Below are 26,305 nucleotides of genomic sequence, written 5' to 3' on the forward strand. Positions count from 1 at the left end.
AAATCTAGAGCTAAGGTAACTTTATATCACCTCAGAACCACGATTGTCCGAACAACATTTAACAGCAATCCACCTGATAGCTGTCGAGATATTTTAGTCAGAGCAAATATAAAACTTGGCATTACTATCTAGACCAGGGGTGTCAAACATAAGGCCTAGGGTCCAGAATCGGCCCATCAGAGGCTCCAGTGTGGTTCACTGGAAGGCTTTGGAAAATGTGAAGGACGGCATAAATTTTAGACTTGCAACTGTATTTTCAGAGGTTTTATGGCTTTCCCTCCCCCATGTGCATTCATAGCATATCAAAATAAATAAGTAATAGATAAACATAAAAATCCTTTTTTTTTTAAAAAATTATCTACTAAAAAGGAATTTTTACACAGTAAAAAAAACAAAAGAAAAACAAAAATGTAATAATTACAGGACAGTCTGCGCAGTGTGCTAACAGAACGTTTTCTGTAATTTTACACAATTATTTCTTACAATTTAACCCCAAAGCAGCATTTCTTTATCATGTAGAGAAAACAAGACATATCAGTAGAACTATACTTCTTTTTCTGGCTGTATGTGCCTCATAATGTAAAACGAGTTTGACACCCTGATCTAGACCTTCACAGCATGTTCAGTTTCCTTTTGTGATACCACTGTGTCCCTGAATCAGCTGTAGAAGCCGATAGCAGCAGCCTTAAACATTAGATAAGTGTCATCTGAAATTTCCTGCATTCTCTCCCTGTGTTTCCTTTTTCTGTGTACTTTTCCACTGAAAACGTTACACTGCAGCAATAAAATACTAGACCAGTAATACCAAACATTTATGGTCCATCAACAGGAAGCAATTTCAGTCTCGTTTCCTGTCCAGATCTGGAAGCTGCATCAAGTAGTATCTGTCTTGTGCGTGATGCCGCCGCTCAGTGAAAAGCAGTATTGTATAAGTTTTAAGCAGTTTCTGGGAAGGAATGCTAAAGTGAGCATTAGAAATGTTCACACCAGGTGCCAAGATAAAGATTCTGCTGATTGCCACATAAGGTCCTGGAAATTGTCAGTGTTTTTCTAGACTGCTCAGGTTTGTCATTGCCCCAGAGGGATTTTATTACCATCCAGTAAATATTTAGTTCGAGTAGCTCTTGAATGACTACATTTTGCTGCCCAGTTACCACTCTTGTGTATTAGCTGGACCTCAGCCATTGTTCGAAGTACGTCTGTGTCGATTGACTGTAGCTCAACACTTGGTGAAGATCCAGAATGACTACGTTAAAAGCCACTATTGTGTAAAGGTATCTAGGATAATCTCCCATACGTTTCAGTTCTTTAGGCTTAAGATTTGATTCAATTAAAGCATCTTGAAGTTTAGAAAAACACAAAAGAGGTCTGCCCCCCTATATTGACTGGTTGCAGCGTCTGGCAGTGAACAGAAAACCAGCTGTTTCATTAGTCAGGTGAGGATTTAATTGAATTTCATGGATCAAAATTTTACATGAAACATGAGGAAATCTTGCTGTATGTCATTTCCCTTATGCACATATTTCCCCTTGAATTTAATGAGAAAATGAAGAGTAAAGCAGGAGCAACTGGGATCTTAGGTGGAGTCGACATTTTACTCTCTTAATACTCGCGTGTGTCACAGACCGCGTTGGCCCTCACCCTATGGACTCGAGTGTTTTCATTTAGGGCAGTTGCAGTCACATAACACTCCCACAAGTGACCTGGGAATGTCTGATTACGCATGTGCCGACGTATGTGCGCACACTGCTGTGCTTCGTCCTGCAGCCCTGCACCCAGGAGTGGCATTTGTTGCTGACATTTTACCATTTGTACCATTTGTAAATAGAAAAACTTGTTATAGCTGTTAGATGTACAAAAACAGTAGCTTCTTTGACAGTTTAGTGTACTGTTATAATGCAGCAGTCATAACATTACGCAGTGAAATCTTTTTTTTAACTCTGTTGGTATAAACAGTGGTTACTTAATGTGTTTGCTTTACACGCTGCACCTTCCAGAGATTTCATGTCCATTTAACAATGAATCCAGCCTTTGATAACTTTTTCCTTAAGTTTTCTATTGGCTTTTACTAACTGCACACTTGTTTCTGTGTTTACCCTGACCAAACAATGATGGTGCTGCCAGAAACCCTAACATGTGTCATTTCCTGTGTCCTGAATACTTTCCCAGGAAAGCACTTAGAACAGCACATTTGCTGTTTGGATAGGAATAGGTGACTATTCACATTGGAAAAAGGTTGATTTTTTTTCTGTTAGAAGTGTGAGTATATTTGACTTATAATGCAATGCACACAATAAAACGTTCAGAGTAATGTATATTTCTATATAATGGTCTGGCAGGAATTGACCTTTTCCAATTTCTGTAGATGCCTTAGTCTTCCCTGGTGCAATGGACCCTGTCAGTGGGAAGTGAAATGAAAACATCTACAGCCACAAAGCCCACTGTGCTCACAAAGCACCAGTTTTTCTCCCACATTTGTAGTGGTGTGTCATCGCATTCGCTCACAGCCACTCCTCTGAACCTTTATGTTCGTCAAGCAGACGTCACACTTTTTGGATGCAGTGCAGTGGCTTATATATAATTGGAGATTATGTATATTTCAGGAGCAGCACCACGCCTCCAAACACGCTCCTTCCGGTTCTCATCTATATAGGTTCCCCCAGTTCTGCAAGCTGTTCATTCTTGTTTACGTGCCCCTTCCTCCCCTTTTCATTTTTTTAACTTCTTTACTTCTATTTAGTACATGGGGATTTGCCAGGCCCAGGAGCCGTCGCCAGTCCTCTTCGAGGTCTTACCTAAACCACAGCTCCATTCATGTCCAAGCTTTCGCCTTTACCTACTAAAACCCTGTCAAACCTAAAATGAGGACGTGGGCCCAGCTAGTGATATATATATATATGTATACGCACTTAAATTCTAACTTCTAATTATTAGCAGAGAAGCACCTCATGAAAGGGAGGAGACAACGAGCAGCCAAAAATAAGTAGAGATAGAAAATAGCATAGTGGCGAGTAGAGAGTTCAGGGGAAAAATCTCCCTTCTCAAAATATTTTTTCTGAATGTTGACATTTTTTTTTCACTAGCCTTCTCTCCCCTACCCGTCTCCGAGGTAACCATCTGCAGATGTTCTGCTCATAAACATTAAGAGGCACCTGCCTCTCTTCTGGTCATAACATCCTCACCCGTTGACTTCCACTTGGCAACGCGAGCGTCTTCTCAGCCCCCGCCGCCGGTCCCACCTTCAGCTCCTTCAGATTACATAAATAACATGACATCTGCTGAGAAAGAATGTCTGTCTGCTCCTGTGTTCTCCATTAACCCACCCGCCCCCCTTCCCCCCAGGCCCCCGTGGCGGTTTGGCCAGTAGAAGGATGTGGCGCTGACTTTTGGTATTGAGGCCTCGCTTCTGAATCAAAGTCTCTCATGGCCTGGCTTGTGTCTGTCTTTCTGAACATTATGTGGACTCTCGCATTTGCCTCAAAGTCTGTTTCCTGTCTTGTCTCCTCACTCCCAATTGTGTAGATAATGCAGCAGATGAGTGACCATCGCTACGACAAACTGACAGTGCCCGACGACCTCGCCGCCAACTGCATCTACATGAACCTTCCCAGCAAGGGACACGTGCTTCTACACTGCACAGCAGAGGAGTTTCCAGAGAGTGCAAAGGTGCTTTCCCCCCCATCCACATTCAGCAACTTTGTATCACTGACGATAAAGCACATTCATCCACAATCCTGGCAGGAAGGACCACCGTCAGAACAACCAAACTGGTTTAGCGGTTTAGATTTAAAGAGCACTTGTCTTTGTTGTTGTTCATCTTGTCCAGGCCTCTGAGAAAAACAACTGGGGAAAGAAACCCTACAAAAGCTACATGGTTGTTTTAGTGGACCACTGCAGGCTAACCGCAGCCAGAGCTGTAATTTCTCTTTAACAAAAGAACCTGCAGTTTGATGAGAAGTGTCCTTTGTGAGCATCAGACCGCAGGCTAGGAGCCAGAGACATTGAGGTCTTGTTTTTCTCAGAACTTGAGCAACATTGTTCAAATCAGCTGTAACAATTGGTTTAATATCATTGACGGGTTCAATGACTTCCAGTTGTACTGTTTTGGTTCACTCTGGCCAGTTTCAAATGTATTTGATAAAATTCTAAAGTAAAGTGATAAATCCACTGTGGCTGCCCAGCAACAATCAGCACAAACAGCATAATATGCAGCCAGCTGGTGAGCGTCGCAGACTTCATAGACCAACATTTCTCTCCCGAAAGATCAGAACTAATTGCCGTTTGAATATTAGACTTCTATTCATCAAATATATTGCAAATAAAACGCTTTTGACAGACTTTGAGAAACCGTGTTGGCTCAGCGGCTGTCTCGCCGCGTACATTTTCACTACACGGATACACACAGCTACGTGCTTTCTCAAATATCTCTGAAACATGCAGTGACCTACTTACGTGCTGTTTATTTTTCAAGATGTGTCTTTCACCCGTTACACGTATTTGCTACAGTCGCTTGACGTGAATGACATGTTATTGTCTCACCTCCGTCTCTTTGGGGTTTGGACGGGCTGAGCCGTAACTGTTATTTGGATGCTTTGGGGTCATTCCACATCACAACAAGTCAAAAGGATTCTCACAGGATTGAACCTGGCAACCTGCAATCTGCAGAGACAGTACTCAAACCTCAAAATGTACTCTGTGGTTGAAACCTCAACCTCCGCCAGCTATTTTTAGAAGGAAAAATTCACCAAATTATGCGTCTTTGGACTAGAATCCACAGTGAAGACTTTTTTCAACAAGATTAACTGAGGGAATTCAACTTGAGCATAATAAAATCTTCTTGAGCATATCATACTTCCCTCTTTGAAAGCACATATTAACAGAACATTTGGAGCACTATTTGACATATGTATGCTAGTTCCATGAACCAGTTTCCTTTCAAAGGTTCAAATGCTTCAGAAATTGGCCTGGAACCCAGTTTTGGCTCCAAAAACTGTCTTTTAAGAAATTGTAGCCTGAAGAGAGTGGAAAAATATTAATAGCACAAGATATAACTTCTACTACTTCTTCTTTTGGCTGTTCCATACAGCAGATCATTTACGTCCATCTCACGCAATGTCTAGCATCCTTCTCTGTCACACCAGCCCTCTGCATATCCTCCTTCACTGCATCCATGAATCTTCTTTGTTGTCTTCTTCTTTTCCTCCTGCTTGCCAGCTCCAGCTTCAATACCCTTTGTCCAATATATCCACTATCCCTCCTCTGTACATGTCCAAACCATCTCATCCTAGCCTTTCTAACTTCTAAGTAAAATCTGAACATCTCCAGCTCTGCTACCTCTACCTCATCCTCCTGTTTTTTGGGTTCGCCATAATCTCCAAGCTATGCATCATAGCAGATCTCACTACCATCTTGTAAACCTTTCCTTTCACTCTTGTCTTGCTTCTACTGACTTTCATTCCTCTTCTCTCCAGAGCATACCTCCACCTCTCCAGATTCTCTTCCACCTGCTCCCTGCTCTCACTACAAATCACAATGCTGTCTCTAAACGTCACAGTCCACAGAGATTCCTGCCTGAACTTATCTGCTAACCTGTCCATTACCAATGTAAACATGAAGGAGCACAGAGCTGAAGTAATCCCACACCCACCTTAAACCCATCTGTCACTCCTACTACTACACACCTCACCACTGTTTCACTCTCCTTATACATGTCCTTTCCAGTCTCACATACTTCTTTGTCACTCCTGACTTCCTCATGCAGTACCACAGTTCCTTTCTTGGCACCCTATCAGTTGCTTTCTCTACATCCACAAAGACATAGTGCAGCTCCTTCTCTGTACTTTTCCATCAACACTGTCAAAGCAAACATCGGGTCTGTAGTGCTCTTTCTCGGCATGAAGCCATACTGCTGCTCACTGATCATCACCTCTCCTCAGCTTCAGCAACTCTTTCTCATATCTTTATTGTATGGCTCATCAACTTTATCCCTCTGTGATTACTACAGCTCTGCACATAACCCTTGTTCTTTAAAATGAATTCCAGTACACACCACCTCAAATGTCCATTCATGCTTTCAGTCTCCGAGAGATAATACAAGCCGTAATATAGCAAGGGCAGTTTTGTCTAGCACAGTTCCCAGGGGAACTTGTTGCTTGTTCCCTCAGTGAGATGTAGAGATTTGTCAGCACAATTACCAAGACACTGCAAGATGTCTGCTGCTTTCTGACTCTAAACACTGTCTGGTCTGATCTCCAGTCTATTTTTAGTTAGCTCGTGAAGTTACATAATAGTTCCACATCAACAAAGGCAGGGGGTCATGAGAGAGGATTGGTAGGGTCGGATGGGGGTGGAGACGGGGCACCTTTAACGGTTAGTGCTGGCAGCTGCTGTTGAGGCCTCTGTTTGGACACATCGAAACTAAGCAGACAAAAGGTCCGGTGAAATATAGCAGCTGCTACTTTGCTGAGACCATGCCACCCTGACCCAGCATATAAATCTCAACTGAAGTAATGAGAACTCAGCTGGAAATGATCAAAAAAATAGACACTTTGGTTTCAGAGGTGCTATAAAGAGCAGAGGATTTAGTGATGTTGTGTTGGGAGAGTACTGTGAAAGCTTAACTTTCCCTGAGTTATGTCTGATTATATGGTCTAAACTTAAGATGTTTTTGAGAGGCAGTTCTGCTTGGTTAGTCCAGGGTTGTTTTCCAGAGGGAAAATCATTCTAACTTTAGTGACCTCAAATGTATTTCTCTATCACTCTCTTTCCCCATGAAGCTTTTATTTCATTTTATTTTTATTTGACTTTGTCTTTATTTCTACCTTCACAACTTTGGGTCAGGTTTCCAATAAATTTAGTGCCCCATTCATATTCCCCACAATTAAACAAATCTAGTGCATACATCATACTGTATTATTAGCTTTAGCAATAGGCTAAGTTGCGACAACACTTGTAAGCATGTTGCCTAGTTTAAAGCATTGCTGCCATGCCTTTAGACCATAGACTGTATATAAAAGATGGAACTAACCATCATCAGTCCCTGGGTTCTGAGCCTCTACTTCAGCATTTTAGCTGTGACAGTGTTGTGGGTTTCTTGTTTGTTTGTTTGTTTTTTGGGGGGATGGGGCTGGCAATGTTTCATCAAAAGGCTGAAGTGCCAAGTTATCAGCTAATGTTATCAAGTAAAACCTGTATCGATAAACTGCAGATACTTGCTAATTAGTCCTAAGTAAATCCGTAGTCGTAAAGCCCTAGAGATGGGTCGTCCACTATTTGGCAACTAGTGATAGCAAGGAAAAAAATCTGTATTCCCTAACCACTTGTTGAATGGGTGCTGGAGATTGCTGACAGTTGATAGATAATTGTTCACAAAGAGCACCAAAAACCTCCCTATGATTGCTTTGGTCACAAGCAGATTCTAGCTGTTGTAGCTTGCTTGGAACATGCCGACGTTATACTTGCTAACTGCTACCCAAGCAGTAATAAAGCTTGAAAAAGTGCAATGCAAGCCAGAAATGAACAACAATGTGAAAGTTTTGACTCACCATTGCAGCCACCATGTTTACTTTGAAGGGGAACTGTCTGTTTCCAGCTTTTGCTACACTTTTTAACAGTAGTTGCTTTACAAACCACTCTGCCCCTTCCCTGGAACCCATGAGCAACCACAGCAATCTGCCAATGACAAAAGCAATAGGAAGGATGTATTTAGCACAGCACTGTATGTCTCTTTATAACCAGTTTCATCTATGGACTACCAGCATACTTCAGCAACTCACAGCCAACAAATTGGGGAATAGAAATTTTTCTCATGTGGTTGGCAGATGCTTACAGACTGGTCTCTATTGGAAATAAGTGTAATTAGGGCCCAAGAGACTAAGAAAAAAACAAACAAGCAAACCTGAACCTGAACCTGAAGCACCTCTTGCACAGGCCGTGCATGCTGCTTCAGACCATGTTATTTGATTTATTCAATTAAAAATGCCCTATAAGGCACAAATAGCACAGTTTGGACCAGACTGGCCACTCCCCACACTTCAAGCCCTGCAGATCCTTAAAAAAACAGCAAATGGCAAGCAGGTTTTCTCAGTTTGATACTATTATGTATAAATAAGAATTAACATATTTTCAAATAGTGTATTATTGTTACAGGAGTCTATAGCTGGTCAGCACCAGTGTTGAGAATATTTCAGGAAAGCTCTGATTTGTACTGCTGGCCGCGTTATACAAAATGTCCCAGAAAAGAATCAAGACTTAGACAGAACTTCAGTGAGGTGAGGTTACACATGGCATCTGGTTCAGCAGAGGCTTTATCAGCCAAATTGCATCATGAGATAAAAATTAGTTTAGTTGGTCCCTCTGGCTGTGCCACAAGGCCTCACTGAAAGTCACAGCAGGGTTGAAGTTAGAGTTTATAGAGAAAACTCTCTTGGTTTGGAAGTGTGGTAGGAAAACGCTAGTTTTTTTCTGGAAGGTGTCCACAGAGTGACACACTACTTTACAAGGGTCTTTTGAGAATGTCGTCATAGTTCTCACTCCCTTCTCTCTCTCTTTTTTGCTTCTTTTTTTCATATTTTGCCGGGAGACCAGGAAAGCTTGAATGCTTGTTCTTCACAATTTGCGTCTCTCTGCAGAGCTTTTATATCACGGAGAATTACAAGTTGACAAGCTGAGCAAACAAACTTAAGTGTTACCTATGTTCCACTTCCAATTTAACTACTTCATGTTAGATCGTGCTTTTACCTTTTCTAATTCTACTGAATTGAAATGAACAGGGAAAAGTTGCTAATTCCCAGCTGTGCTCTTGTCTGCGTGTCCCGCAGGTGTTTGAGAAGCTGAAGGACCACATGCTGATACCCGTGTCCAACTTGGAGAAGGTCAAAGTGGATGGAGCCCTGACATGTTGCTCTGTCCTCATCAACAAGAAGGCCAACATCTGAGCGGGGTCACTAGGGGTCTCTCAGTGCATGGTAACCAAGCGGAGCCTTTAACTAATCACCATGGATCCCAAGGTTTGACTGTCCTGGTATACAGAGGAGGTGTAGGGAAGTTTAATGTTGCTGAGGGGCAAAGGGAGTAATGTCTACCCTTTCACTCCAAAACACTAAAATAACATTAAAAATGTGAAAGAATAGTTCAGTTGATTTAAAATACAATATGTTTGTCACATTTTCTCCTTATTAATTAATTTGTAATTTTCCAATAGCATATGCTGCTTCACTTGTCTACAAGCTGTTGTCATTAATTATAAGTGTATCTGATAAAGACCTGATCCCAGATCAGATTAGTCAGCCATGTTGAATTTCCCCTTTAACCTGCACAGCAGCAACTGCTCATTAGTAGAACCACACTTACTTACTGTCCAGTGTTTACAACTCTTTAAAAGAACCACACAGAACAGAGCGCTGGCGACAGACCCAGTGGGACCTGTCAGCTGTTGTCTCTGTATAGTCTTACCAACATTTGACTTCAGATGTATTAATAATTCAACTAATTCAGACATCATTTGGGTACAAAAAAAGATACAATTGATGTGCATTGTTTATGTTCACCCTTTTAACTGTGATTTCATCTTTCTGCGTGTTTGCTTATGTAATGAATTGTACACTAATTCTTCAAGAACTATGTTTTGGAGCAAGTCCTGCTACGATGTGATATAAAATCTCAATGTGATTGTTGCAGTTACATTTTTTTCCTCTTGTATGTTGAATTGCTTCTATTCCTTTACAAGTGGTGCTAAAACAAACTTCCAAAACCATAACATTGCTTATTAATTCAAAAAGATATTTTGAATTCTTATTCTGAAAGTACAGTTCTTAAAATACTTGAAAAGCCTTGTGGAGATGTGAGATTGTGGTGTGATTACAGTGATTTTTTTTTTGCATTATAACTTGTTTTTCATTAAAGCCACCCGATAGAGAAGCTACCAGCGACTGAAGATTATATGTAAAAGATGGATGTCACCTCCCAATCTGGGGAAAAAGAAAACAAAAAAATATTACGCTCGTGTGGAAGTGCCTTAAACCTGCATTACTTATAATGGGCACCAGGGGGCGACACCTCTTGTTGCAAAACGAAGAAAAGATCATGGATTGTATGGAAGTCTACAAGAAAATGATCCTACTTTGCATTTGTTGTATGACTTCAGAAAACATGGATGAGTTTATAGTCTCAGTCGGTGTCCAATTAAAAAAAAAATGCCATCGTATCGGCATCAATTAAAACAATATGGCATTGTTTTAATTGATTTTCAATGATGATCTATTTAGGGTAAAACACATAAAGGTAAAGATGAAGAAGGCTATTCTTTAGCGTCCAGTGTCACTTGTTTTTTGTTTTGTTTTATTTAGTCAGATCTACTCCTTGCTCGTCCAGGTTCAAAACATTAAGATGGCGATGACAAAAATGCTCCTTGCAAACCAATGTGTAGCTGCATCCATCTTTTATATACAGTCTATGGCAGTAACTGGTCAAGTGATGCTATATTGCAGTGGTTTCGTAACATTTTGTTGATGTAAACATTGTATAAACAAAGAGGGGATGACAGACATGTAAGAAATACTTTGTGTCAACCCGGCAGAGGTGGAAAATGTCATTATTAAACTCTGAACTAGACTTTCATTTACTCGAATAGAACACCTCTGCTCCTTTTAATCTACAATACCTCTCTGGAAAATCAATGACTTCAATCCTGCTGAATGATTCTGAAGGCACTGTAGTTTTCTCACATCATTAACTGTGCCAGTGTTGTTAATTACTCTATTTTTTCTTCTTTTTTTCCCCCTGAATGGCAGTTTTCACTCCACTGTTGACTAAGATCTTGCTGGGAAACTCTGTCTGTCTCACAGAATCCAGTAGGACCAAACGTCACTGCAGTCAGAGTTTGTACTCAAATACAGAACAAGCTGTTTGCTGTGTTTCCATGTGTTGTGTCCCAGTAGGAGCTGAAAGGTTGATCTGCCTCGGTGGCCTTATTCCTGTTGTTGCTGAATTCACGTTTTTAGGGCCTGTAAACATGGCAACATAGCATACGTAAACACGTGTATACTGTGTTACACCGTATGTATGTTAAAGCCCATCAGATTTCAAACCATGTCATTTCTCACTGTGATTGCAAGTGAAAGTTAAGGAAATGACATCATGAGGTGAGTCAACCTCCCTCCACAGACATTTGTGTATGGGCAAGTGGGCAGTGATGAAACATGGAAAGAATTCTTGTTGGGAGGAGAGGCTTGTACGCCAGTAAACACTGACTCTTTTAAACTTTCTCTCTTTCTCTCAACTGTCTCCCTCTCATAGCTCGCTTTTCTCCCACCCTCTGCGATTGCCTCATAGACGATTGTGGGCTAATTTATGGCCATGATATCATACAGTCTGGCGAACGCTGTAGATGTGATGGCCTGCCGTTAAAGTGCGACAGCAGTATATTTTACAGAAGGCGGCTGGCTGGATGTGTGGTGATAGCATACAGTAGTTGCAGAGCCATTTGTGATTCTCATACAGTGAGTGATCCAGTCATACACTGTCTGATTAGTACTGTGTCAAGAGCTGGCATTATCTAAAATCCTCAACCTCCCCGAGTGACACCAAAATATTCAATAAATGTCTGAATGAACATTTAAAGCAGTTCTTGCTTTTTGAAGACGGTGTTCCCAAACAGTGCAGTGATTTTGTTCATTTTCTTGTTGGTTCCCTTGTCCGCACCAGTGGTCACAATGTTGTGATTTCCCATGTTTCATCTCAGGTCTTAAGTACAGTTTGTGAGTGATAATTATTTGAATCATCTTACATTGAGCCTTTCAATTATTTTTTGTAATAAATTAACATCTAGCTGTAATGTGTCTGTTTGTTTTTGTTTGTTTGTTTTTTATGACAGAGATGAAGTGAAACATCCTCACCAGTTTGCTCATATTACTACAAAGTTAATATTGCTCACGGGGATATCGTGTGTGTGAATGTATGATAAAAATACGAACTTAAGACTCAGCCAAAATCTAAATGTTCTCCCAGTTTCTGTCATGTAGTGTAGCTGCCCACATGTCTGAGAAGGACTTACTGTGACAACAGCCCACCTGCTGATCTCTACCACCACCTACTGACAGTAAAAGTATAACACACAGAAAGTCAGCTTGTGCTTTAAAAAATAAAAATAAGATATCTCAAGGTAGGATACTGTAGCTGTGTTTAGTTGGAGGCAAGAAAAGCAAGAAGATGAACTCTGACGTGAAAGTTTTTGTTCTAAAAGCCTTCATAGAAGAAATCTGATATAGATATTTTTTTCCGATTGCAGCTATGCTGAAAACTACTTATCAGGCCTGACTGTTCGTTGTTGTTATTTTGTGGAAACACATCAGATAAGTCACCACTGAGCTTTTCACAGCCAACTTTACATATTGTACTGTACATGAAATCTCCACCACTGGAAACAAAGTACACGTTGTTCTTTCCTTTTAGGGGAACTTGGTATAGATGTTTCTGATACTCCTTGCCGCAGTGACCTTGCAGTTAAACTTACCTGCAGGCCCAGCCAGAAGCAAATATGTAAAATGTTGAGCATCTCCTGGGTTTCACTTTGAAACGTAATACCAGGCAAAGCCTAAATGGTTCAGTGACTACAGAAAATCCAAAAAGAATATGAATTTGTTGAATTTTATTGTAAAAAGGGCAAAACATGAAAACGACATTGTAATGCATAATTAACACTTTTTTCTGTTATTATTTGTACTTTTAAAAAGAAAGAAAAAAGAAAGGAAGTTGCAAAAAGGTCTAAAAAGTAACACGTACAATCACTATACAACATTGGTAGGACAGTGAGGGGCCAAAATAAAACACTCGGGTGTCATCTCTAGATAACAATAATTCACTTAGCAACAATGTAAGTTTTAAAGGGTAAATTTGCTTTATACACCATACAGAAAGAATGTACATCTTCTACACCAAGGTCCAAAGCAAACTCCATTACTGCAATATACAAAATTGTATCACAATAGTTGAAAACACCCCCAAAAGAAATGTTAACATAACAACTCTAAATTATATGAAATAAGCAGCTGTGGAAGACTCTCTGCTCCATAAACGGCAGCAGTGTGAATGAGCCGGAACGTGTCGCAGAGGGATCCTGCGAGCATATGGCTGAGTATAGCACAAGACTCAGAAATGATTCTTAATTGGTCACACCACTGAACGCAGTCACAGACTCATAGTCTCACCATTTTGTCCCACACAAGATCGAGACGGCCCTGCATACAATATACAATTTGAAGTAAAAGATGGAAAGTAAGATGAAGGTCGCTGTAAAATCCTGCCAACCAAAAACTTGAACTCCAAATCTGATACCGTCTGATCCTAAAAGACTACATATCAGGGCTGGCTGTTGAAGATGACTTTTTTGGGGGAATATGTTCTTTGCTTGGGTCAAACGATGTGTTAATGCTCAAATAATTCACCACTGAGCTCTGTTTTCATTTTGTAGCCTTTTTTACAACAAAACAGTACAAAGTGCACAGATTACTGTACAGAAGATTTGCACTGTTGGAAACAAAAAAACAAACAAACACTTGCTACACTTTTTGTTCTTCTTATGGAAAGTTAGTATAGATGTTTCCAGGACTCCTTGCAGCAGGGACCTTGCAGCTGAATTTTTCTGCAGGCTCAGCCAGAGGCAAATATGAATGGTTAAGAAGGTCACTGCATAAGCAAGGTGAGGCACAGACTGAGCCATCAGAGCAGGAACATGTGGGAAGGTACTCATCTCCTATCTCATGGTCTCCTTTCTCTGTCACATGCTCATATATGTAAGTGTTTGCTTGTGAGCAGAGAAAGATACTGTCTTTGTTGAGAGTCACGTAGTCTGGAAAGATTTCTGTCCCCGGGCTTCCATCTACCAGTTCACTGCTGGTGAAGCTCCCTTCTGATGACAGGAGCTCGGCGAATTCTTCTGACAGCTTCCTAAACTCGGAAACCTCTTCTTCAGACATGATCTCCACTACAGATGTAGTGGTTTCCTCGGAGCACAGCTTTTCTAGAACCGGATGATCCTATAGTGTACAGGGATTTATTTTTAATAAGAAAAAAAAATCATTTGATAGTGCTTTCATTTGGAGCAAGCTTGAATCCAGTAACTTTCTGTCGCGCTTTTGTTTTTCTTAAAAAAAAAAAAACATACTGCTATTAGTTTGATCAAAATATTTTTTGACATCTAAATGTAAAAAATGCATTTAAATCCTTGCTGACTTTGCTGTGTAACACTGGCGATAGAGCGGTATCTATGGTTACAGCCCAAAGACGAAGCAGCACAAGAAGTCTACAAGAAGGTAGTTCATCAGGTTTCAATTACAACAAGGGGCACGCTTCTAGTTCTCTACCATGAATTCGACCCCCAGGGTGAGACTGTGAGTATAGAGTTCTACTGTAATAGATACGATAAAAGATCACTATTTATTAATATCATTAATATTAATTCATTTAAAAACAAGCATTTTTTATATAATGAGAGTCTGAAACCTTATCATCATGCCACACAGATGTCACAAAACTGTAGATATTTTCCAAGACCAAATAAAATACCGATCAGAGTATTCCAATAAATAGTTGCTGTTTTTTGCTATGAGTGGGCCTGCAGGAGTTTTGTGACCCCACATAATATCTGCTTCTAGTCCATTTTTCCAAGAAAACCAGGATGAAAGTACCTGTAATGAAGTTAAATAACATACCCTTTTCTGCGTGTTGATCTCTGTCAGATAGCCTTGCAATACTTTCTCAGGGTTGGGAATTGGTGGCCAAAAATACTGCTTGACCTTCCTATAAGAATGCACAAAAAAGAGAAAACATGTCCTTAAATCTTTCTATGTCATAAAATTTAGTAAAAAAAAAAAAAAATCCCTTATAAAGGAAAAAGAACATCTTGGTTTGGAGTTCCTTATAGGTGATTAAATTTTTGAATAGCTGTGAGAAAAATAAAATCTACCTGATGTGCAGGGCACACAAGGTGGTGCTGATGGTGGCTGTTATCAGTATAAACACTGGGATACACACGATGAGCAACATGCCTGAAAATCCAATGCATCAAAGTTTGAAATGTATCATATCTGTTTGTTCACTTACAGCAACAAAGAACATCATTGTACATAAAGATAACATTTCAAACTACTAAAAGGTAAATAAACTACTTGCTTCTAGTTCTTAGAAAGGAGTAATCTACTGATCTAATCATAGTTTTTATTTTACTTTGTGGTCAAGTTTGTATTTATTGAATTTTTGATCTTGTTGGAGGCTTACCTGTGTAACTGGGGGAGTCACTGGGGTTTTCACCACTGAGCACTTTGGACCAGTCACTCCAGAAGCCAGAGTAAATGGGCCCAGCAGGTTTAGCTCTGACCCTGACTCTATACTGGCTGCCTGCTGGAACCTCAACACACGCTTCTGTCTTAGGGCCCTTTACCATCTCTGGACGGAAATACTGAAACAGAAAGCGAACAAAATCACATTATTATAGTATGTTATTTCCTTTGCATTCTTCGACAACACCTTTGAGATTTCTCTTAAAATGCACTCATGCATGTGAATTAATGGGATTGCTGCAGGTAAACTGAAAAAGTTCAACTCTGGCGCCATCTAGTGGCAAGCTCAAGCAGCCTTTCGCACCCATGACACTGCTTAGACCTCATATCATTGGTCCACAAACAGAAATACGTGTCATCATGATAATTCTAAATAGTTTTGAAAGGAATCTAAAGGGCAGGAAGGAAGATATATTCAATTCAAACATGGCCCTTGGATGTCAGCAAAGACAGCGCACACATACACAGCTACTTACCTTCCATCCTTCATCTTCATTCAGCTGGTGGTCAAATTCATACTGTAGGTAATTCGACAGTGACGGAAGAGGAGCGTCCCATTTCAAGCACAACTTATCTTTCTTGAGGATTCTTTTCAGATGAGTTGGTGGGGATGTTTTGACTGCAAAGAAAAATGTTTCATAAGAGCTTGTCTCAGGTTTGATCAGTGAAAAGGAGACCCACAAGACTAACTGCATGTTTCCTTTAAGAAATCCAGGCAAGCTTAAGAGCTAACAAACCTCTGCCTTTCCTCCAAATTGAAAGGTTAGTGATGTAAACCAAGTCTGAACATGTTCACAACTGACCAGAGGACTGTTGTATATATTAATCCCTCATATGAATGAAAGATCTGAGCAAATGTATGAGCATTTTCTTAGAAGCAAAACTTCAGCATACAAACTAAAATAGCAGTTAGTCATGGCACAGTTGGTTAGTAATGAGGACTTTCCTGAGCTGCTTCTTGATAAAAAAAAAAGAAGCAATAATTTCAGTTTAAACACAGATCGCACATCCAAAATAACCAAGAATGATAGAAATAAAACAATTAAATGCCACTCACTGGCGTTGTTGAGTGTAAATGCTCCAGTGTAGAAAGTCCTCCTTTTTGGACCTGAGATGTTTGTGAGCTTGACCCTGACTTCTCTGGACTCTCCTCCATGGAAACAACACAGGTCAGTGATTTTCTCATCAGCCACACATTCAGTCCAACCCGTCCACCTCGGGGTCTTCCTACAAGAGTTGTAACAAAGTCAAATCACAGAAAATAAAAGTTTCATATGCATTTCTGTTGAATTGACCTGAAGATCTGGATTAATTTGAGCATTTTAGTGCTCAAACTGTGTGACAATAAGATGGATGGATGCTTGGATGGATGCTTTAGTAAGTATAGTATGTGCAGTGTAAGTAATAATGAAAGGAAAGAAAATGATTTTCATAGCAATCAATTTGCTGCTTTTGTTTGTTGTGGCTTTCTTTTCTAATTCTACACTTCTTAGAATGTGATCTGAGTCTTTACTAAGGAGGATATTAACAAATAAGAAAACTTACATAAATATCACTACTGCTATGTACAATATCCATTAAACAGTCACTTTAAAAAATACATTATTTTCTGTTCATGTACAAATTCTGGTTTCTTTTTATTTATTTTTTTCAGCGTTTTTTTTTTTTTTTATTATCTCAGCCAAACACTAAATCACTAAATGAAATCCAGCCACAACATAGGTGGATGGAAAAATTATCTGTGCGTAATAATTCACTAAGTGATGGAAGAGTGTTTTGTGCTACCTGTGAAGGATTTGGTAAAAAAGTCCAAAGTTGTTTTTATCATATTTGCTTGAATTCCAGTGACAGGTGACGTTTTGCAGGTCAGAGGTGAAGCATAAAAGTGCAATGTCATCTGAAAAGCATGGAAAAGATCATTACTGAGCAACCACGTGCTGTTCAGTGGGTACCATTTTATTCTTTCTGTAATTCTCGCTTGGACGCACCTGCACTTTGGGGGACCACAGCTCGCGCAGGATCTGACCACCTGCTCCAAGGGCCATCAAGAGGTGGACCAGGTTTAATAGCGACTTGCACTTTAACCTCCTCGCCTTCTTTCAGAGAATCCAGTGTGTTGTCCTCTTTCTTAGGTAGAAATCAAAAGCATCATTAATTTTATAATATAGTGGATGGAGGCAAACAGATAAAGGTATGTTTGAAAAAAGTAACCACAAAAATATAAGCTATAACAAGATGAGTCAGTCTCAGAAGGCAGAGCTCGGGAATCATTTGGTAATTCTGGCACTGGTTATCAAGATTGTATAGCAAACTGACAGTAAATGGAATTCTATATTTGGGCAGTCTTTAGACTGACTTTTATAACAACTCACCACCAAATGCATAACATAACTTCAAACCTTCATAGACTTTGGGGAACTGTATAAAAATTCACATCCAATGCAGTTGTCATGAACAGCAGTTGAGCCGTAAACAGAATTATAAAGATGGTCTTAACCCCAAGGTCTAGAAAGGGAAGCTGATTTCTGAAGCACCCTAAGGCTTCACAATGGGTGACAAGTGAAAACACAATAGACTACTCAGTCTTTGTGGACTATGATGATTGCAGACAACATGATCTGTAGCGAGAGCATGGAGCAGGTGGAAAAGCTTCTGGAGACATGGAGGTATGCACTGGAGAGAAGAGGAATGAAAGTCAGTAGAAGCAAGACAGAATACACGTGTGTGAATGAGAGGAAGGGAGGTGGATTTAAGTAAAAGTAGTGAGGATAAATGAGTTTAAATACCTGGTATTAACCATCTAAACTGATGGACAGAGTATAAAAGAGGTGAAGAGAAGAGTGCATGCAGGGTGGGGTGGTTGGAGATTAGTGTCAGGGGAAGGATAGCAACAAGAGTGAAGGAGAAGGTTTTCACAATGGAGGTGAGACCAGCTATGATGGATGATTTGGAGACAGTGGCACCGACAAAAAGATAGGGGGATGAGGTGGACGTAAAGATGTTCAGATTTTTATTGGGTGTTACCAGAATGGACAAAATAAGAAATGAGCACATTACAGCTTAGGTTGAGCAGTTTAGAGATAAAGTAAGTGAGACAAGGCTGAGATGGTTTGAACATGTGCAGAGGAGGGACAGTGGATGTATCGGACAATTGAAGGTTAAGATGGAGCTGCAAGGCAGGAAGAAAAGAGGAAGACCACAGAGAAGATTTATGAAAGGAGGACATGCAGAGGGTTGGCGTGACAGAGGAGGATGCTGGGTGTAGGGTGAGATGACAACAGGTGATCTGCTGCAGCAACTCTTAAAGGGAACAGCTGAAAGACAAAGGAGAGCAGCTGTGTGTACCTCTAGGTCTACCTCCTTGTAAAGGACCTCAGAGGAGTGCTCAATCCTGTACTTCACTAGTACGTCTTTTATGTTTGAAGTCCATGAAAGATTCAGCTGTCCCACTTGGCCATTTGGGTGTAAAGACAGATTAACTGGTGGATCTAAAAGAACTAAAAGAAAAAATACTCGGGTTTAGGAGTTGGGGCTGGAACATCATCACAGAAGGAAGAACACAGTATTGGATTGTAGATGGGAAGATGGTGGGAACAACTGACTAGTGCCTTGGCAAAGGTTGAGGTGGCCCCTGACTTTCTAGTTAACTGGTGATACCCACAATAAGTTAGACATGCTATTTGTGCTTTCTGCTCTCTTTTTAGTCAACATAGTTACTTCCTTGCAAAATCATCCTAAAGCCTTCCCGTCCTTTAAACTAGGATTCAAGGATGCAAAACCTGCATGGAAATTCCAGTTCACTCCAGCTTATTTTTGATCTAACCCATAACACTCAGCATCTATTCATCACCTTTATCAAAAGATAAAAATGTTTTAAATTTTGTAATATACAGTATCTAAGTAAAGTTCCTTCAATACTCCTCATGTGATGAAAAATTCAGTTTTGAAAAGACAAGATGTCTTACTGTGATTGTTCATAAAGAGAGTCCGAGTGTAGATGGTGGCGTTCGTAAAGGATTCAGTGACTGTAAAGATGTAGTCAACAAACCACATAGCATTAGGAAAATAGCAGATGTGCAGCAAAGTCCCCTTCTCTGTTCTCTGGACGGATAATTCACACCTCTGCGCTGGAGAGCTGGAATAGGATAGAAGAAAAACACAACAGGCAGGGCTGCTCATTAATGAGCTAATAAAACTGTTTTAAACATCTTGCCTTGCAGGTAAGAAGAAATGCAATACAGATGACTATTGTGCATAAACCATTAAAATGGTTTTAATCTATCAAAAATACAAAAACAATCAATAAAAAAACTAAGAACTTTCCTAGTCAGTATACAGCGGAAGCATGCACATAGAATAATAAATAAATATCAGTAGCATGCCAGAAGTATCAAAAAGTGTCTAAACACAATGCATAAATAGTATTTAATAATACTATTTAATAATACTATTTAATAATACATAATACAGTATTTCATAATACAGAAAGTTCAGTAGATTCACAGTGTTTAACATACTCTATAGAGTAGAACAAATTATAAGTCCTGTTGTCTGCAGTCTCGAAGAAGCAGGTGAAATCCTCTGTTGTCCGAGAGAAACACTTTGGATTAGGCTCATCCTTCAAGAACAAAACATCTGCTCCAAAAATGACAAACACAATAAATGAAGAATATTGGAAAGACAAAAAAAAAAAATGACATTGTGGGCATTGCATTCAAGTTAACAAGGAGCCCAAAGTTCATATTTATGCAATATGCCCCGCTAACAAAGAAACGTGCTCTGAGTATCTGTATTGCTCCAATTTTCACACTTTGGCAATAGATAGTATGTGGTTACATAAGATAATATCATTTTATACTCCAGTGCTGATAAATAAACCATCCTTTAACACCTACCTTCCTCTGACAGATTACAGTGTACTCCAGGCACAAAGAAAGCTTGTATCCACAGAATATTAAGGAATATTCCCAATCTGTAGAGCAAATTCATCTTCAATTGAGGTGCTTTGAAATTCTAAACCACCATGGCCGTCAAATTAACACCGCCGCAGGCTTGTGTATATACAGTGTGTACGCTGTTTCCTATGCATGGTTTTAAGTAGGCAAGGGTGGGTAGGGTAGAGCGGTCTTGAGGGGTTGTGCTTAAAACAGGAAGCAAGCTTTCTGTACAGTGGAAGTAGTCACCAAGAAGAGGCAGATGGACTGATTAGATGTAAATAAACAAAAAGGTTGCGATGAAAGGCTAATCCCTGAGAACGTGACACCTCAGAAAATGTAGGAAGAACCTTTAAATTCTTTGGTGACCACATTCAACAGATACTAATTCAGTCTATCAATGTTTTCCTCCTACTGATGAATAGAGAAGCGAGGTTTTAACCTCTGAAAAGAAAAAAAAACCTGCTAATTAACCACTTCCTGACTTACTGCAGCATCGCAGAGCACAGTGCAAAGTTTTGAACTTCAAAAACATCAAAAAAAGTCCATGTTTATGTCTAAAAGTCATCCTCCAGCTAACTTTGTTTAAATCATTTTCTATCATTAATTAGTCACGATGGAAATGAAAAAAATATGGCTTCATCCACAAGAAAAAGATTATATTGTATAGTATTGTTTAAATTTTGATAATAATCCCTCTGATGTTTGCAACTGGATAGCGCCAAAGGATCTTATTTAAAACCATATTAAAGTTTTTTTTGGGGGGGGGTTGTTTGTTTTGCACAGACATGTACACAAAAGAAATGCATTTTCACCTTATGTTATTGGAACACAGTAATAATGAAACACGTAAGACCAGAAAAGCAAACTTATCATTTGATGCGTGCTGATCACACCACAGATGTGTATGATATATCTCAGCTACCTTGACATGAAAACCTTGAGTCTAGCTACCTTGCTCTTACAGTTGTAAAAACAAAAAAGCCTGTCTTGAAATTATGGTATAGCTTAATGGCAATGAAAGGTAACAGTAGTGACTTTTGGATTGTAATCCATGTAATGCATATCTTGATTTTTTCAATAATCTTATACTGGTTTTCATTAGTTATAAGCCATAATCATCCAAATTAAAACAAAAAGAGATTTTTTTTCATTTTATGTGTAATGAATATAGAATATTTGAAAGTTTACCTTTTCCAGTTGGATTATTAAAAAAATATTCATATACTATATTTTGAGATGCACTAATGGTATCCACATACTTGACTGTGGTATTAAAAAACTATTAACCTTGCGTAATGTTTGGCGATGGTTGATGCGATTTGCCAGCTACCAAAGTTGACCAAACTCTGACAGGACTGGTTTCTGTTACCAGTGGCTGTCTGAATGTTTTAAGACACCAGTGTACAGCAGTCCCAGGCAGGCGTAATTCTATGGCACTGAGAATATTCACTGTATTGGTTCTAGCTTATTTAAAAAAACAAAAACAAAAAAAACATCATATAGATATGTGAAGAAGTTTTTTTTGAAAAACTATTGAAATAGCATTGAGAAACCGTTTTTGGGATTGGCCTAATACCTTTTTTTTTTTAGTTTTTGCTAATCAAATTACCAGCTATTCCAAATTTCACTATAAATACTGTCATTTGCTGCGTTATGAATATGACAGTTGCAAAACACTGAATAGGAGCTTAATTAGCAGGAATTTGCAGTGTGGTATATTTTTTTGTATGTTTTTTTAGACACAGGCTGGGCTAGGCAGAGGACCTAGCGCAAAGATTGTCTGAACTGCAACTAAACACCAAAGCTTCGCTGTGGAGTTGTGTTTATTAGTAAACTTAATTAATATTTAGATAGTTGCAGAAATGTTTTATTGTCCTGTTAAAAAAGATCTTTTCTCTGATATGAATTTTGCATGTTAGCTCTATAACAAGAGCTTGTATATATTTATGTCTTTGAGAATTGCAGATTATGTGTGTGAAGGTATGTTGAAGAGCCCAGGAACAAAAGCTAAGGCTTCGACTGACACTAATGGAGATCCGGTTCAAGATATTTATCAGATTTTGAAAAGAAAGATTTTACATTTACACTCAACTTCTACTTCAAGTGATACATTTTGCTAGTACCTGGCTCGACTCCATTTTTCCTTCAAATTTCTGCTCTGACCTCTGACATCAACAAGGCATTTTCATCCAGAAAACTGATGCTCAGTAAACCTCTGTAAACCCGAGACATAGCCATGCATGAAAATCCCTGTAGATCAGCAGTTTCTGTCATAGTCAGACCACCCTGCCTGGAACCAACAACCGCATCAAAGTCAGTTAAATCACCTTTCTTCTTCATTCTGATGCTCAGTTTAAACTTCTGTTGGCTCGACTGAATATATAACTTATGTTGTTGTTTTTTATTGTTAAGGTATGTATGAGCGACTGAGAAATAACAGGTTCTGACACATGGAGAAAATTTAAGATGATTTTTCTGTCGACTTCCTGTTGTAAATGAATAGGCACTCTGTTGTAATCTGTGGCTTTTGTGGTTATTTTTAGAGTTTTGAATCCTTAGTCAATTTTGGGTTGCTTTTATTTATCTTTTCTTCTCTGTGTTTAAGGTTTAGATTTTTTTTGTTTTACTGCATGTTTATTCTAGGAAGGAGTTTCAGCTTTTTGATATTATGCTTTAAGGTTTCTGTCTGGATTCCTCCGTGTTATTTTTGTAGCATGTTCCAGTGAGAGTTTCCTGTCTGTGTTTAGAAGGTATCTTTTCAGTTGTTCCTGTTTTACTTTGATAGCCGTCTGCTATGATGGGTTTTGAGTTTTACTTCCCCCTGTGGTTGTCTTGATTATCAGCACCTGTGTCTCAATTCCCCCACGTGTCTCCACTTCCCTATTCCCCAGAGCACCTTGTCCACGCTCAGTGGATTTTATACTTTCATCTCTGCATTCAACCTGAAGACAACAAACTTATGCTCTTGCTTAGCTTTTTTGCATTCTTACGTCATATCATCAATCTTTTACAAAAGAAGAAGAAAAGAAAAAAAGTTGTAACTTTTGCTGATGTCTGTGTGCACCTCAGGGAAGGAAAGGCTCATATATTTCTTGCCAGACGTGTTACAGTCTTTTGCAGGGCCCTGATTAAAATACATTTATGAAATAAAACTATTGTATTTTTCACATAATTTACTTTCCATTGTGGTTACATTTAATTGGGGTATACTTTTATTAGGCTATATTACATAAACCTACAACCTATGAGTATGTAATAATGCAAAGATAGATGCAAAAGTAGATAAATTTAGGCCAGACAAGATTAGACTGGAAAAAATGAATCCAGTATAGAGCTGGGCAATTGTTACAGGAGTCAACTTGAATTTGTTGCAACTTTTATCAAATTTACAGTCGTCATATCATTATGACACTGATTTCATTGTTATTTCTAACACAGGTAGAGTAGCATTCATGAACCTAGGGATACACTGCTTATAAGGGATTGATGCTTAAACAATAGTTAATGGCATCATCTTGGTGACTGTGGAGGTAGCATCCACAATTCCAAAAGCTGTCATTTAAGCTTATGTGGATCATGTGCACTGACAGTGTTTTTGGAAACACTATGAAGGAAGAGAAGGAATGATTTAGATGGTGTTGTAGAGGAACAAGTGGAACACTAGATAAAAAAATAGACACCAACTATCAACAAAGGAGAAGTGGCAGTGCAGCTAACAAGCAGAAACCAGAGAGAACTTCTGGATGATGACACTAATGCCACCATTGTAAAGTAAATGCTGAGGTAATTACTTTAATTATCATTGAGATAATCCTTTGAGATACTCAAAACTAAAAAAAATTGTACAAGAAAGATGTAAAAAAGAAATACAGTGTCAGATACTACATCCACATTAGTATTAGAAAACATATATCTAAAAAATTGAGTTTTATGTCATCCTCAAGTCAGTTTACCTTAAGGCAGACATTGAAGAATCAGGAAAGCTGAATTAAGGGCTAAGAGTATAAAACCACCACAGAAACATCAGATGCTTTAAATTCTTTTAGACATCCTGCATGTTAGTAATAAGTTCAACACAAGGAATCAGTGTAAGGAAAATGTGAAAGAAACCTAGCATCAAATACGAAGCATGAGCACTGTAATCATTTAAACAATGGTCAAGCCCACTAACGGCAATGTTGTGGAGAGCCTATATAGCCAAGTGTAGCAAGCTAATATCTCAGAGCAAATGACTAAGGAGCACAAATGAGGTATCTTGTAGTCACTGGACACTGACTATAATTACAGAAGGACCTGTTTCTGAGCACGGGCCAGAAGACTGCACTGATGCAATATAATGTCTCTTCTAATTGGTGCAAATGACTAGTGGTGAACCCGGGGAGCTGGTTAATGGCTGTTTTCACATGGATCCTAAGTATCTAGGAAGACAATATTGAACAAACTGAACGCAAACTTGGTGAAGCTTTTCTGCACTGAAACATTTGAACATCCTTCAAACTTGAAGGTGAAGGATCCTTATATACCTACTCATTTTTTAAAATGTATGCTGCAAAGCCATGATACTATCTTTCTGAAGGAAATTATCAGTGTGGCCAACACAAAAGCCACAACCACAGAGCTTTTTTACAAGATGATAGAAAGATGTTTGTCCTCTAATTATGGTTGACTTTGTTAACGAAAAAGCTAAAATTGCAACACATCCCATTTTTGGCTGTGTCACAGGTGACCAATCAGTCAAATTTGTTGCACAAGGGCATGCAAGGGGAAGAAGGGGAAGGAAGAGGAAAATATGCAGCACAACAATGACAATATAACAACCACAAATTTTAAGACACAGTGCAGCGAAAAACTCATGCATGTTGGGCAAAACACTAAAATACATAATCTACTGTAAAAAATTGCAATGAAATACCTACAAAGATTTTTCCACTGGAAAGGAATGCTGTTTAAAACATGTATATATAAGCAAAAGCTGACAAGAGAAGCTTCTAGTTTGTTCTTTAAAGCATCCTAAGCTCTTCAAAAAACATGTTACAAGTTGTAAACAATGTAAATGATGGACCCTATGCCTCTAGGACAAACGGTAGGATGAGCTGTAAATGGGCCAATAAGAGCAAGTACTGCTAAGTAACAAAACTAATACTAGTACCTCTTCACCTAGATATGCCACTTTCACTCTAAGGAAAACCACAGAAGAGAAAGCAGTTGCGCTTTGCGGGGATCTAAGAGCAATTTGTACAAAATGAGGTTTCCCCCTCACAAAATAGGTCAGCAACAGCTGCAAAGTCCTTACTACAATGCCAAATAGTGTCTTGGCCAATACAGTAAATAAATAAATCAAGGGCGTAGATTTGGTTTTGGCATTGGTGGGGACGGATGATTCAACCACCGAACCCTGCACGGCTCCTTTTTTTCCCCCTTTTTGTCTTTGCTTCTTGATAAAAAAAGGAGAAATATACTTGCCTACATATGCTATTCTACATGCTTTTAAACCATTTAAAATTACAATTCATAGTTTTATATGTGAATTATATAATGTTAAATTACTATTAAACAAATGACTGGTTTTAGACTTTAGTTTACTTCAGCCATATTCCATATAAATCAGGTATCATACAAAAATAAAAATAGCTTCAAATAGAGTCATGACAATAAAAGAATATGACTTTAAGGACCTAACAACATTACTTCAGTTATAGTACACCAACATCTCTTACACATTAGCACTAAGGGAACACTGAATGACCTGTTGGTTTTTGTCCATAAAACTACTCATCTAAGATTACCACAAAGTAAAAGATCTCTCAGCAAAATTATGCAACATTTTAGGCACAGTTGCCCCGATCAAATCAATGAGCTGGGATTTTTTATTCTAAACATGAACTACTGTTACAGCAACACACATGGATTACTGGTGCCCCACACAACAACTCAATGTCCACTATGTGAAGGAGTCTATACTATACTGTCTATACCAGGGGTCGGCAACCCGCGGCTCTGGAGCCGCATGCGACTCTTTAGTCTTTATTTTGC

At 39.0% G+C, this 26,305-nt stretch overlaps 2 protein-coding genes across 7 annotated transcripts in view; one reads left to right on the top strand and one right to left on the bottom strand.

The window, feature by feature from the left end:
- Positions 1-11,638, top strand: part of ddah1 (dimethylarginine dimethylaminohydrolase 1) — an 80,075-nt gene extending 68,437 nt beyond the window's left edge. For 4 of the 5 annotated variants that reach the window (XM_003452334.5, XM_005457119.4, XM_013275826.3 and 1 more), the window contains 2 exons: positions 3,523-3,666; positions 8,820-11,638. In XM_003452334.5, the coding sequence (XP_003452382.1) occupies positions 3,523-3,666; positions 8,820-8,936 (261 nt within the window). In that variant the 3' untranslated portion in view covers positions 8,937-11,638. The remainder of the gene's footprint in view (positions 1-3,522; positions 3,667-8,819) is intronic. The other variant, XM_019346872.2, reaches the window with a different exon arrangement.
- A 991-nt stretch (positions 11,639-12,629) lies between these two features.
- mpl (MPL proto-oncogene, thrombopoietin receptor) lies at positions 12,630-20,425 on the bottom strand. 2 transcript variants are annotated; one of them, XM_025899944.1, is made up of 12 exons: positions 20,231-20,425; positions 19,853-19,916; positions 19,301-19,470; positions 18,681-18,832; positions 17,324-17,462; positions 17,121-17,232; positions 16,393-16,562; positions 15,812-15,954; positions 15,274-15,454; positions 14,963-15,044; positions 14,709-14,796; positions 12,630-14,033 (listed from the first exon to the last, which is right to left on the bottom strand). In XM_025899944.1, exons 1-12 carry the CDS (start codon positions 20,322-20,324, stop codon positions 13,575-13,577), a joined length of 1,854 nt encoding a protein of 617 aa, XP_025755729.1. In that variant the 5' UTR covers positions 20,325-20,425; the 3' UTR covers positions 12,630-13,574. The 2 variants fall into 2 exon arrangements, with proteins under 2 accessions (XP_025755729.1, XP_005457175.1); XM_005457118.4 differs by having other exon boundaries at positions 19,853-19,970; positions 20,231-20,424.
- Positions 20,426-26,305: the final 5,880 nt, after the last annotated feature.

Source organism: Oreochromis niloticus, linkage group LG17, assembly GCF_001858045.2.
Source record: "Oreochromis niloticus isolate F11D_XX linkage group LG17, O_niloticus_UMD_NMBU, whole genome shotgun sequence".
Classification (NCBI taxonomy): Eukaryota; Metazoa; Chordata; class Actinopteri; order Cichliformes; family Cichlidae; genus Oreochromis; species Oreochromis niloticus.